Below are 13,485 nucleotides of genomic sequence, written 5' to 3' on the forward strand. Positions count from 1 at the left end.
AAAATACATTCATGGCAATAAGGAAACTAGAATGTTGGAAGATGGAGGCAAACCACTGATTAGGGAAAAGTCACACAGGGCTCCTGGACAATAGGGCTGTTTGAATAAAGATGTGATGGGTTTGAACGCTTTCTACTGCTTTGAAATAGACAACTTTCTTGTCTCTAGTAAACATCTAAATTATTGATACCTAGTACCAAATATTATATTTTGTAGAGAGATAAAGCCTTCTCCCAGGCAGAATAGATTCTAATTAAAGCTTCTTGAGACCTTGCTACACACTGTCCCTTCACTCTGCAGTCTAGTCTTTGTCAGTTTTTATTAAGCCATGCAAGCCACTGGAAGGATTCAAATGATCTGGGTGGTTTTATTATGACAATTATTTTGAATTGAATTGCTTGCTTAAAATTCGTTCCTTGAGGGAACAAAAAAGAAAAAGAAAAAAAGAAAGAAGAAGACTGTATCTGCTGTGAACAATGGCATACTCAGAACGGCAAGATTTGCCAAGGTTAATTTTAACCCACAATAAAGTAAGGATTAAACTATATTCATTGGCAACCAATTAACAATTTGAAAGATTGTCCTCAAGTATCTTGATCATTTTTCCCCTGACACCATTCTAAAAAAAATACTCTATGTGGCATAGTCTATGGGTAGATTTATAGATTAAATTTCTACCGCCAATATTTATATTTCTGTAACAAAGATTCTGCATGTGGGAGGATATGTTTGATATAGATTGCCACATTATGATCAAGGCATTATCAGATTGCATACTGACAAATTTACAGCAATTAACTAGTTTCCTGACAACAAATTCCTGGCAACAAATTACTACAATACCTTTAGATGGTATTGTATTTATCTAGGCAATTTGGATGCCATTTGGAAATAGGATAAAACAATAGCCTGATTGCCTTATTTCTACTAAAATTCCTCTGTCAAAAAAGAGCTGGTGTGAAATATGGGTTGATATTTGTACTACTTTTTAGTTAAAAATTAAAAGACAAGCATGCATATATCATGTGCACATATTTGCAAAACTAATATTCAGTCTGAATTAAATTTTTGGGCCAAATCAAGAAACCCACCTGAGAAATGTAAAACACAGCTACAAGATGTGATGAAGCAATATGAGCTCACTTATGCTAAAACATATGCAAGGCTGCAAAACCTTTATCAAATCACTGTACTGAATATTCTTTAATTGTTGTTAGCAAGGAGGTATCAGTAGTTTGCAGTTGTGTTTCCCCACTAGCACTTATGAATAAAGCAAAATCAACCTAAGGGCTTTCTAAAATAATAATTGAGGGTATTTCAGAAGATCATTTCATACCAGCCTCCACTCTTATGTAAAAAAAATCCCTCTACTTACAAAGATGCTTTTGTAGACTTGGAGAAAAAGGTCTCTTGTGGCATCTATAATACTAGCACATTTGTTTTAGCATGCACTTTCATGAATCACAATTGCATTTTTAAAGATGCAATCTTCAAAGACACTGGACCTGAGAAGTAGATAGTAATCTACAAATCTTTGTGCTAAAATTAATTTGTTAAAGAAGTCGTAAGATTCCCCCCCCCCTTTTTTTGAGGTGAAATAGATTAACTGGGAAGCTGCTTCAAAAATTAATAGTATCAGTTCTTCAAAATGCTTTGTTTCTTTTTAGATACATTGGTAAGAAACATCACTACCTTTCTCCCTGACCTCTTGAGAAATTGATAAATTTTGCATATGTTAATTCATAACTGTATATGGGTAGAATTGGCAATATGTTTTAGTTGAATAGTAGATCACAAAAATGTATTTATCAGAAGGTATCTGCAGTTGATCAGTACAGAAAATTCACTCAGGGGATCTTCCTATTGTGAAATATTTACTTCAGACAAACAGTTTTAAGAGACAGAGTCATTGAAGCAGATACCTGCTACTTATATCTTATATTCCATTTTCGCGCCAGATACATTTGCATCTGATATAGGGGAGAAAAACCTGAAAGCCATGCCTTATTTTAGTAATTCATCTGTGGACCATCTAAACCAGGGAATAATAGAGGTTTCCCACTCCCACCATAACTCAAGGAGGTATAGCAAAAGGTTAGTCCAGAACCTGTTGAACAGTGTTGTATTCGTTTGCAAAATCTGAACTACAGAAATGCAAGAGCCTTCATATTTCTTCAGTCTAGAAGCAGATACACATTTCTTCAGGCTAAAACCATATGATTCTGTTATGAAGCAAAGTGCAAAATCATACTAAGTATTCTACAGAGAACTATTTGGTTTGACTGTCCACCACCTTCTACTGCCTCATATTATGTCTGAATATCTGCATTTTTCAAAACTATCCTATGGATCAACTCAGGAGTAAATGACTAAAGAATAAATGATAGTCTAAGTATTCTGCGTGATACATGGACCAATATGCAGTATATAATGAGAGAGAATGTAGGAAGGCTGAGTGGCATTCTGAGAATTTGTTGGCTGCAAACATAGCACAAGTCAGGTCCATCAATTCTGAATATTAATGAATAAACAACTGTAGCACATCCAAATGGCTTGGATTCTCATGTTGCCCTGCACTTTGCATTGCTTTTGGCAGCCTTGGTTTGAAAAATGGCTTGATACAGATAATTATTTCATACAGATAGGCTTAACAGAAAAACAGAATAAGATATAGTTACCTAATACGATGAAGGGAATTCCCAGGAAAGTAGAATTGTATTTCCCACCAGTCAGATTAATGATTCCAGCTGCTGTGAGAGTGGCCAAACTCACAGTTAACAATCCAAGGAGACCAAGCCAGGGTTTGCTGCGGACACAGTCTTGCATGGAACAACAAAGCATGGCCAATGTTACCACAAGGACCAAGCTTGTGGTCAGGTAGCGTTCTGACACTATGCTTGTCTTCTGGAAATCTTCTTGAAGAGATGATGAAGTGAAAGGATACATTGTGACATTCTGGTTTGATTTCTGGAAAAGTTCAACCGTGTCACAGAAATTCGATTCCCATTTTTCTGCCACCATATCATTCAGAGAGTTGATTGCCTGCAAATAATATGTGAGTTGAATGGCTTCGGCAGACTTCACCCGGTCTTTGCTGTGGACGGTGACACCGCCAAGTTGGTGTCCATTGTACACTTCCCTGCCATCCTTTAAATGCGTGATTGGGTATGTGATAGCAAAATTTGTTTGATTAGACATGCGAGCAGCCTTCAGTTCTTTCAGGATGTGCACAATGTCATCCACGATGCAAGACTTGTCATTATTTAGGATGCAGATATGGGCAAATGTGTAATTGAAACCTGGTCTTTGTACTTGGATCCTGGTCACAGCAGAGTGCAACTACAAGGGAGAGAAAAATCACACACATTATTTATCATCTGATAATCTTGTATTATAGCTAACAGAACAGCAGCAGTAGCTTCATCAACACAGTCTGACTCTACTTATCTAACTAAGAAAGAAGGTTTTTCCATAATGGCAGTAGTAATCAGAAGTACCTCCTGAAAATGGAAAATATGCATTAAACTATTGTTATCATTCCCCAACATCACTACCATACCTCAATTACATGCCAGCAGAAAGAAATAATGTATGCCTCAGTTGCTTGCTCTGTATTTTTTTCATCTCAATTCTTATATAAACAACTTTATTTGGATTTACAATTTATCCATTTATTAAAGCAAAAGAAAATGTAGTAGATCAAACAGCAACTTTGTAAAAACTGAATCAAAAATAATCTTCAAAGCAAACAAAAGAAATGATCTCTCCATGTCTTTTTGAATAGTTGTATTACTACAGTGATTCTGAAATCGTGAAGAATATTGCCTTAGGAAAATTGACATAAAGCATCCATAAAGTGGGATGTTCTAAGCAATGTTTTGTGAAAGAAGTAATGATTAGCACCACACCAAAACCTATAAGTATTTTTGCTTAGAATTCTACTCTTAAGGATAATGCCAACATCACAACGGCAGCTGGCTGATTTGTGCAGCAGAACTCTCATCACTTGTGATGAGCTCCTTACTACTTACTTACTACCAGGACCAGCTGGTTTCCTAATCCTTGGATTTTGAGGAATTGAAGGGAAGATGAATTTGGAGGAGTGATCGCATTTTGCAACTTTTGGAAAACCTCTGGTTCCATCATCAGATGCACACCAGTGAATTCTGACCTTAGTTTAACGGTATTCTTTTCCATTATTCAACTTCAGAACAAACCTAAAGAACCTATCTTGTTTGTAACTTGGGGACTGTCTGTACATCTTCTGCCCATATCTGTAAGAGATGCCTGAACACAATTGTTTTCCCTCTCTCCTGCAGCACAGAAGAGATGATGAGGATGTAAAATGTACCTCTGGCAAAAGGTCTGTGGAAGCTAAGTGGACTTTTCAGATGTCTGAATACAAATTGCATGCTGCAGTGACATTGGTTTATGAGACTGTCTTCTTGAACTGCCGTTTTGCACTTGCTATTGATGTTCATTTTGTTGGAAGCTACTTTGTCCTTTGGAAAGGTGAGACGTAAACCTTTAAAATAAACTATAGGTAAAAGAAGGTTGTAGGTTTAAAGATGGCAGAGCTTTTAAGGTAACAGACTAAGAATGTCAGGGAAGTCCAGGAGAGACAGGCTTTGTGGCCCTTGGGCATCTGAATGGAATCATGAGATATCTTGCTGGGTCAAGATGCCAACTGATTTCTATTTGTAAATATACACCAAACCAAAAAAATAAGCTAAATTGTGGATCAGAAGGGAAGCATGTTCCTATTGATGCAAACCTTCAGTACTCTGAGGTATACAGGGGGCGGCTTGTTCTGAATTAGTATTTCAGAGATTACATCTGATTAAAGAATCATGAGAAGGTTGTACTTGAGAAGATATGAATTATTTATGATTAAAAACCATATTCTCTAGATTTGAAATGATTAATTTTGTCTTCTATGATACTTATGGATGTGTCAGTATTATAATAACATTCAACTCAATAACCAGGTTTACTAATAGTCCTTTAATATTGTTAGATTGGAAACACTGTGAATATGGAATATAAAGTTTGGCATATACAATACTATTCACAATATTTCCTCTGTTTCTATATAAAGCTTATAATAAAGAAAGGAGGTTACTTGTTTTTAAGTCCAGATAACAAAAATGTATGTACAGTGTTCCCTCACTAATTGCACGTGTTACGTTCCAGGACCACCCGCGATAAGTGAAAATCCATGAAGTAGGGATGCTCCTCTTTCCCCCTCCCCTCCTCCTTCCCCGCTTGCATGGGAAAGAAGAAAAGGAAGCAAGCCCTCTTCCTCCTTCTCCGCAAAACATTGAGTCCGCGGAAAGCGAACCGTGAAGTAGCGAGGCAACACTGTATTTGTAATTACTACAAGGTTGACACTTTCCAATTTCAGGTCTCCCCCCCCCCCCCATTTTCCCAACACCATTAAAATAAAGGTATACCTAGATATTGTAAGTGTGACAGCAAGCTGCTACATTGGAACTACATTCTTTGTCATTATTGTTTGATTAAAAGAAATAAATCATTTAGATGTTTACATTTCATTACACTAAACAATACAATTGCATGTGCTGAGCAATACACAATACATTTTACCTTCTCAAAGTGAAAATACAAAATGAGAAGGCAGAACTTACTAGCTTTTTCCTTTTTCTAGATAGACTTCTTTTTTACTCCTCCCCTCCCTAGCTAGTCTTCCATTCCCTCAATTTTTAGAGGGAGAAATCTTACCACTTTAACCTGAAATTGAAAAGAATTTGGATAAACTGGTTTTGCCTTAGGTTACAAAACTAATCTACAAATGTTGGAAATGATAAATATAACCTCACTTTTTGGCTTTTGTTGAAGTTGAAGAACATGCCCCCATTTAACTCAGCTAATAAGCTCGTAAACACCCTAGGGGAGTTGTTTCAGTTGCTCTGTTGCATTATAAAAACGTATTTATGTCCTTTTGAGGATGATGATTACACGGAGCCATCTGAACACAAGAAGCTGTGCCATTTCTGATCAGCAGGAATTGCCACTATTACATGCAAATGTTTTCCTCAGCATGCTTTTTTGTTTTGTTTCAGGGGATGTGCCATTTCATTGGGACTTGGCATTAGACCTTGGTTCAGAAGATTTCCTGGGGTGCATCTACACTGTTGAATTAATGCAGTTTAAGACCACTTTAACTTTGCTATGCTATACTCAATGCTATGGAATAACAGGAGCTATTGTATTAGCACAGTCTTTAGCCTTCTCTGTCAAAGAGTGGCGGTAGCTCACTAATCTACAAATTCTAGGAGTCCACAGTATTAAGCCATGGCAGTTAAAATGGTGCCGAGCTGCATTAATTCTACAGTGTAAATGCACTCCTGATCTGTGTCTATATGTGTTGAGCTGTGAATGTCTCTTGTTATAAGGAGCATAGCAATTTTGCATCTGGAAAGTTATTTTCCTTGTTATGGCTGATCTTGGTTTAAAAACAGAACAGCCAATGGAACAATTGATTCTTATGAATAACTGTTGTAGTCTTTTAGTGTTGCAGAGCACCTGTAATAAAATTTATTAGAGGTAGCCATTTCTCCTTTTTAGATTCTGAGCATGCTACTCACTTAGCCTTGGGTTGGTCTCCACTGACACAACTCGATTATCACACTGAATTTGTCGCAAGGAAGGAATTGGTTTACATTATTTACTATTTGGAAAAAGGCCAGTGTGTTTGTGGTGATGAATGATGGCTCAGAGGGCTCAGTTAACCCAGATGATAAAGCGTGAGGTCAGTGAGTGCTCCTGGTGACCATATTTTGGTAGTTACAGGTTGGTATTTGGTATAATATACTCATCCAATTTGAAAGGTATTCTCTTGCAAAATCTAATAAATACTGATGTTACTTTAGGACAAACATTCTGTACTTTTCTTTTTTTGCTAAGGGGTTGTGACTGATCTGGACAAACAATGGAGAAAATAATAACAAGATATTATTCTGGCTTTAATGTCAATTTACCTCCAAACTACAGCTGTAGTTCTGTAATTGTAATTGTAGAAGTGACATTCTAAGCCTTTTGTCCTGGAATTTAGAACATATGGCTACTTATAGCGGGAACAAAATATAATTTATTGTTTTGGAAGAAAGTTGTCAGGAAAGTGTATATTTTATAAAGTAGTAAAGGATATATCACACCACGCCTTGCCATGTAGTAAAGTAACCATCAAATCAATTTGAAACTAGCCTTTATATTACTAAATTAAATCAATTTCTTCTCCATATAGGATGTTTTTGACTGTTTTGTACAAAGTGGTTGAAGCTTTACAGCTAGATTTTGAATAACTCAGAGCCGTGGGTTTCAAAGGTTTGGGAATCTCTTACATTGCACAAGCTGCCTTTTCAAACTAAGATAAGTAGACAGTCTACTATGCAAATTGCATTTTGGAAGTGTAACATTTTAATTACTTATTTAGAGAACATCCTTTGATCTTATTTATAGCTGGCAATTTACAAATCCGTTTATTGATACTAATTGTAAGTCCCTGAAGTATACTGCATGACTTATATTATATATACCTTTTAGAAGATAACCAGTGTGATATAGTGATTTGTACATTAAATTACAACTCTGTAGGCCAGGATTCAAACCCCCACTCAACCATAAAATCCACTGGGTTACCTTGGAAAAATCACACTCTTCAGTCTCACAGAAAGGCAACTTCCCCAAGAAAACCCTGTAAGAGTCCATCCACAGTCAGGCCCAAAATACAGGACCTGTCTTGGAATTTACCAGTGGTTTCCAAACAATGCCTCCAGTAAAAATGAATTAATTCCAAACAAACCAAGGATCCCTTGGTTTATTCTAAATCAATTAAATACCTCATTAGATCCAGGCCTTCCTGAAAGGCCCGGGTCTAATGAAGCGTTAGACCTGTGGGTTCCACGACACCAGGGGCAATTCCCCACAGCCATCCCGCATAGAAATGACATGTCAGGAGAAGGAGGGTGAGGAGGAAATTGGCTCCTTGTCCCCCCTCTCCTTGCGTGTCATTTCTATACACCAGGAGGACTCCAGCAGCAGTTTAATGGCAGTCAGGTGAGTTTTTTTTATTTTTAGCCCTTTTCTTGGGGGGGGGGGGTTAGTTGTTTGGTGTCTGGGTGCCCTGCTAGAAAGTCTGCAGGGCATCTAGACACTTCTTCCACCAGGAAAGTGCAGGTTTTGGGGGGAGGTGTGGGGACTTTAACCCATGCCCAATCAGGTTGGTCATAGAAACTCCTTGAGAGTTCAGGATGGGCTGATACAGGAAGTAAGCCAGTACAGGCAACTTTAAAAGGAGGAGTCTAGACAAGATGGCTGTGGAGCTATTGCTCTGGTATACAGTATCAATATTAAATTAGACCATGAAAAGAAATCTGCTTTATATTACTGTAGACTTTAGTTCTATGCAGACTGGAAAAATATAGGCCGAACTTACACTGATCACACAGATTGGTTTATATTAGGATCAGAGTGGCAGCAAGAGGTTGATTTGTGGTAATGTGAGGCAAGCTCACCTTAACATCCCATTGTATTGCTGAACCACAATGACACTTATTACCATTCATATAATCAGAATCAGAAGTATTAGGGTATAATCATCATCATCATCATCATCATCATCATATCATCTACCCCTTCCAAAATTACATGGTGATTATTAGTAGCTTGATGATTGTGATGTTGAGAAGCAGAGGGAAAAAAATTCTGCAAATACATTTGCAATTCCAACACTTTGCTTAAAAAGCTGCCATTGAAGGAAACTAGTTAATGAGAACAATTCTGCTGACATGCTACTAACATGTACGCACTAAATTTGGTTTTTTAAATAAAGAAAAGTACTGGTATAATCACAGGGGGATTGTGTATCACTACAGGTGTAGTGGTACACCGTGGAGCTAAAGACTGTCTTGACAGTCCCTATAGCTACATTCCTAAGGAGAATTCAAAACTTCAAGCAGCTGTGTTGATGCACATCTAATAACTAATTCTAGCAGATTTTATCTACTGCAGAAACAGGAATTTTTTGGGGCAAGATTATGGTTCTTAATTGCATATTCAATCATTTTGACTACACCTTCATGAGAAGTGAGAAGACAAAGGGAAAAGGGATTTGCAACTGAAGCTGGAAGAGAATGAAGAATGGCACAGGACACGAAGTAAGCTAAGGGAAATGAAGGAAAGCAGATGATGCCATGACAAGGAGAGAAGGGAGGTGTGACAGCTTGGAGCGAGGAAAAAAGGAGTGGAAAGTAGGAATGGTGGAAATGTGCAAGCAGCAGAGTATATGTAGCAATTGAAGGAGGCAGGGTGAAGGTGTTAAGGCAAGGCATGGTATTGAAAGGGATGAAGAGAAAGTTAGAAGTTCAAAGTGCAAGAGAATAAGATGGCAGAAAATGTAAAACACAGAAGATGGCCAAGAGGAGACAAGAATGGATGATGGGATGGGAGAATCAAGTGCCCCACCCCCATTAATCAGTACCAGTCATTCTTGGCCTTCCTGTGATATGTTCATAGATCACTCCCTTTTTGCAAAATCTGATAATAGAGTAGCACTGAAAGTGCATGGGAGAAGGTTGTTCTTATTATATTCATTTTCACAGGCTATAACAGGGCTTCTTAAGTTTTTCCATTTGTGACCCTTTTAGGCCTGAGATAATTTATGTGACCTCTGGTATAGAAGAATATAAAATTGGTATAAAAATTAAACATTTACTGATAATAAAGCAGCATTTCTAAGGCTTGTTAAATTCTGGGTTTACTTTTTATGGAGTACAGCTGAAGCATTTTTTTGCAGAGTCCACTGTAAAGACTATACATTGCTGCTAACAGATTTGTGTAAATGGATTGAATTGTGTTGAATTTTCAAAAGCATTTTACTGAGCTCAAAATTGAGCTAAAGGGACCCCAGAGTTTAAGAAGTTGTGGTCTAGAAGATGTTACTGAGTGAAATTTTGGACCATCATTGATTTACATTCTATCAAAGAATCTATGGAATTACATACCATTGGATAAGGCGGGATGCTCTGAGTAGTGGTATTTCTAGGCATAGTGATTTTTTTTAGGTACTTTGCCAATTTGTGATGGCTACCAAAGCTACTACTATTATTACTATCATCATCATCGTCATCATCACTATTTATCACTACAACAACCCAGGAGGTAGAACTGCTGAAAGGCAGTTTATTTATCATATCAAAAGCAAATTGAGAACACAGTTATAATGTACAAAAAACCCACAAAGTTAAAAAAATTGGCATTATGTCATATTCCCTTTGACATAATGAGAGGCAGTGATGGCCAAACACAACTGTAAATTCAATGACCAAGCATTAATTTTAGGTTGAGGTCTGTTCAGAGTCCAGCATTTTAAACAGTATACTAGGTGTTTTTCAAATATTAATGCACTAATTATTGTGTTGAATTTGCATAGTTAGAATGCAAATTAATAATATGCATATATTAATTAGCATAATAGACAAATTACTTCTTAGAGGGCCCTTCTACACAGGCCCTAAAACACAGAAGAACCCGGGATAAAGAGTGGTGGCAGTGGTGGCTAAATGACGTTTAAGGAAAATGTACGTTGATTCAGATTAACAGCTGAAAAACACATTTTAAAAAACTGTGCTTAAAACTCAATTTCGGCTGAAAAATGTACATATTCATATGACTGTATATCCCTGCAGTCAAGGAAAACACGTGATTTCATTCATATACGCGAGTGCATATACACATTTTAAAATCCCAAAACAGCTGATCTGGGCTGTAAACAAATGGAGCCAGAGACAAACACATTGCTAAATGGAAGGGCAAATGGAAAACAATTACAATGAGAACACTCTGCAACCAGTTCTTTGTTCTGATCTTTATGAAATTAAACAGAGCTTGAATTTACAGTAGGCTGAGGAGAGATATTAAGAAATCTGCTTGTGTGTTAATTTAGATATCCACATGAACGCATATGATGTCCAGCGCATCTCAGAGTGTCAAACTTCCAATGGATGTCCCCTATCCATCTTGTGGATTTCTAAAATCCACTGACTGTGACTGACAGCTCTGCATTTGTGGACTTGCTGTCAGGTACCATGATTCTTATTACACTTATTTGTCCCGCATTTTGACACTGTCTGGAAGCATCCAGAATGAATTCCCCTCAGCTGCTTTTCTGTAATAGAAGTGATTGTCAGTAGTTTTGTTGCATGAATGTATGCATAAATCACACATGTAAAAATCTCACCTGAGTGGGAATAATAATATTTCATGAACTGGGTGGAGAGGTAAAAACAACTGTCCATGTCTATCTGCTTTGTTCTGAGCATGTGGTTTGGGATTGGATACAGATCTTCAGTTCACCAACTGTCATGGGGAAAAATGACGATGCATGAAAGTTATGTGTGTTTGTGAGTGCTGCTATTCTCTCATTCAGTATGTTAGCCATATCATACAGCCTATTACATTGGAGAATCCCTCCTTGCTAACAGTTGCCAACAACTGCTGACTCATTATAATTAGGGAAACCCAGTGGATTTGGGACCTGGAGGTATATTTCTTTCCCAACTTGTGCAAGTCCTTCCCATTCTGAATAGCAAAAAACTGCATTTAATTTTCCCTTGTTATTTTAGTTTCAATAGCTCATTTTTTAAAAATGAAATAATTTCAATGTCTTCTTTGTCTGATATAAATAAGACAATAAAACATGATACATAAAACATGAAAGGTGTTATAAATGTAAATTACTATAGTACATACTAATTTAGTTGGACACAGTATATTAAAGCAATTTCCCAGGAGCTTTTTCATTTAATGACAACTAAAGATGCTTAATTGGGGAAGTATTAGGGTATACTTAATCAACAATGAATTGTTATATGTGAATGCGGGATTTGAAAATGGTGCAATGGAAGGACTTACAGTGATTGAGATGTTTTATTATTCAAAATCATTGCTCTCAATAAAAGTTTTTTTTTAAGTAAATGTTATAAAGGGAAGATTAAATAGGTTTTTATTCTAATCTATACGAAGAACTTGCTACCGAGAGGCAAAAAAGTGGCTAACTCTGCTTAGTCATTGATCATAATTTAGGAGTTTGTTCAGTATAAATAACTTTGGACACAAGAACACTGCATTCTCACTAACACACTGCAGCACCGAGGATTTTACAATGCTATCATTTGGCAGGATATCTTGCATGTTCCTCCCAGTCCCTCATTTAAATGCCAAGTAACCCCCTCTAAGATATGTTTCAAAATATTCACTGATGAAAACATGGAAAAGTTCACCTTGGCAAATTAAGTGCATATGTGTGTTGGCAAGGCAATAGCTACAACTGTCATGCCAAATCTCCTCTATTTTTCTAATACTGTATTTACTCGATTCTAATGCTCACCTTTTTTGACTAAATTACCTTTCCTAAATTAGGCTATGATTAAGATTCGTGCCATATGGTAAACAATTTTTTGGGTTTCAGGGTTTTGAAAATTGAGGTGTGAATTAGATTAGATGGCGAATTACATTTGAGTAAATATGGTCCCTACATTGCTCATGATAGGGAATTGGAAACCCAAGAATCTAATCTGGACATCCAGCCAATGGCTCATTGCTCTCTGTTCTCTTTTAGTGACTAATACGAGTTTGTTTGTTTTTTTAAATTTTGAATGTTTTGGTTTTTCTCTCTCATTTTAAAAGAGAGGATGATTACCAATAATGTAAGATTTGTATTACTCATCTTTTCTTCTCAGTGACTGAAGAGAGGTAGTGTATTGGTAATGCTTTTAACCTCAGGCCAACTCCAGAGACCAGAAGCTGCATGTTAGTAAGTAGGAAGGAGAACATCACTTTATTTTAGGCTGCTACCCGACAATAGTGTAGATCAGTGGTTCTCAACGAGGGGTTCAGGGACCCCAGCGGAGGCAATGTCATCAGAGGGTGTCTGCGAAGGATTTAATTATTAACTATTATTAGTGTTGATAGTATTATTTTAAATTCATATGGCATCATTATAATCAAAATATTATATTATAATAGGAGTGTGTGCATTAACAGATTAATTTATACCCCCTTCTCTCTAAATTTGAAGGACCTTCATGAATAAATTGAAATAATTATTTGTTGCAGCCCAGTGCCTTCAATCTTGAGTAAAGTCTTGGGAGTCTGCAGTCACAAAAGATATTTAAAAGGGGTCCATGGTGACCAAAAGTTTGAGAACCACTGGTGTAGATCACATTTTAGCAAATGTTTTAAAAGCCTGTCTAAAGATACCTGTTTTGTAATTTTAGATAAGTATAAATTCTCAAATAGATTATTATTTGAGTAAGTAGCTTATGGCTTCAATTAAGAAGTACAATTTAGCTACCTGGAGATAGGGCTCACTACAGGTTACAGAAAGGATCAATTTGACTATTATGTGAAATAATTCCATTCCAGTGACACAGTTTTTTGAAGTAAATATTTAGCAGCAGTTAT

At 36.7% G+C, this 13,485-nt stretch overlaps 1 protein-coding gene across 1 annotated transcript in view; it reads right to left on the reverse strand.

Moving 5' to 3' along the window:
* Positions 1–13,485, reverse strand: part of PTCHD1 (patched domain containing 1) — a 90,090-nt gene that overhangs the window by 45,727 nt on the left and 30,878 nt on the right. Inside the window, exon 2 of the mRNA XM_060770103.2 lies at positions 2,679–3,339. Coding sequence (XP_060626086.1) covers positions 2,679–3,339 — 661 coding nt within the window. The remainder of the gene's footprint in view (positions 1–2,678; positions 3,340–13,485) is intronic.

The sequence above is a fragment of the Anolis sagrei genome, chromosome 3 (assembly GCF_037176765.1).
Source record: "Anolis sagrei isolate rAnoSag1 chromosome 3, rAnoSag1.mat, whole genome shotgun sequence".
Lineage (NCBI taxonomy): Eukaryota > Metazoa > Chordata > Lepidosauria > Squamata > Dactyloidae > Anolis > Anolis sagrei.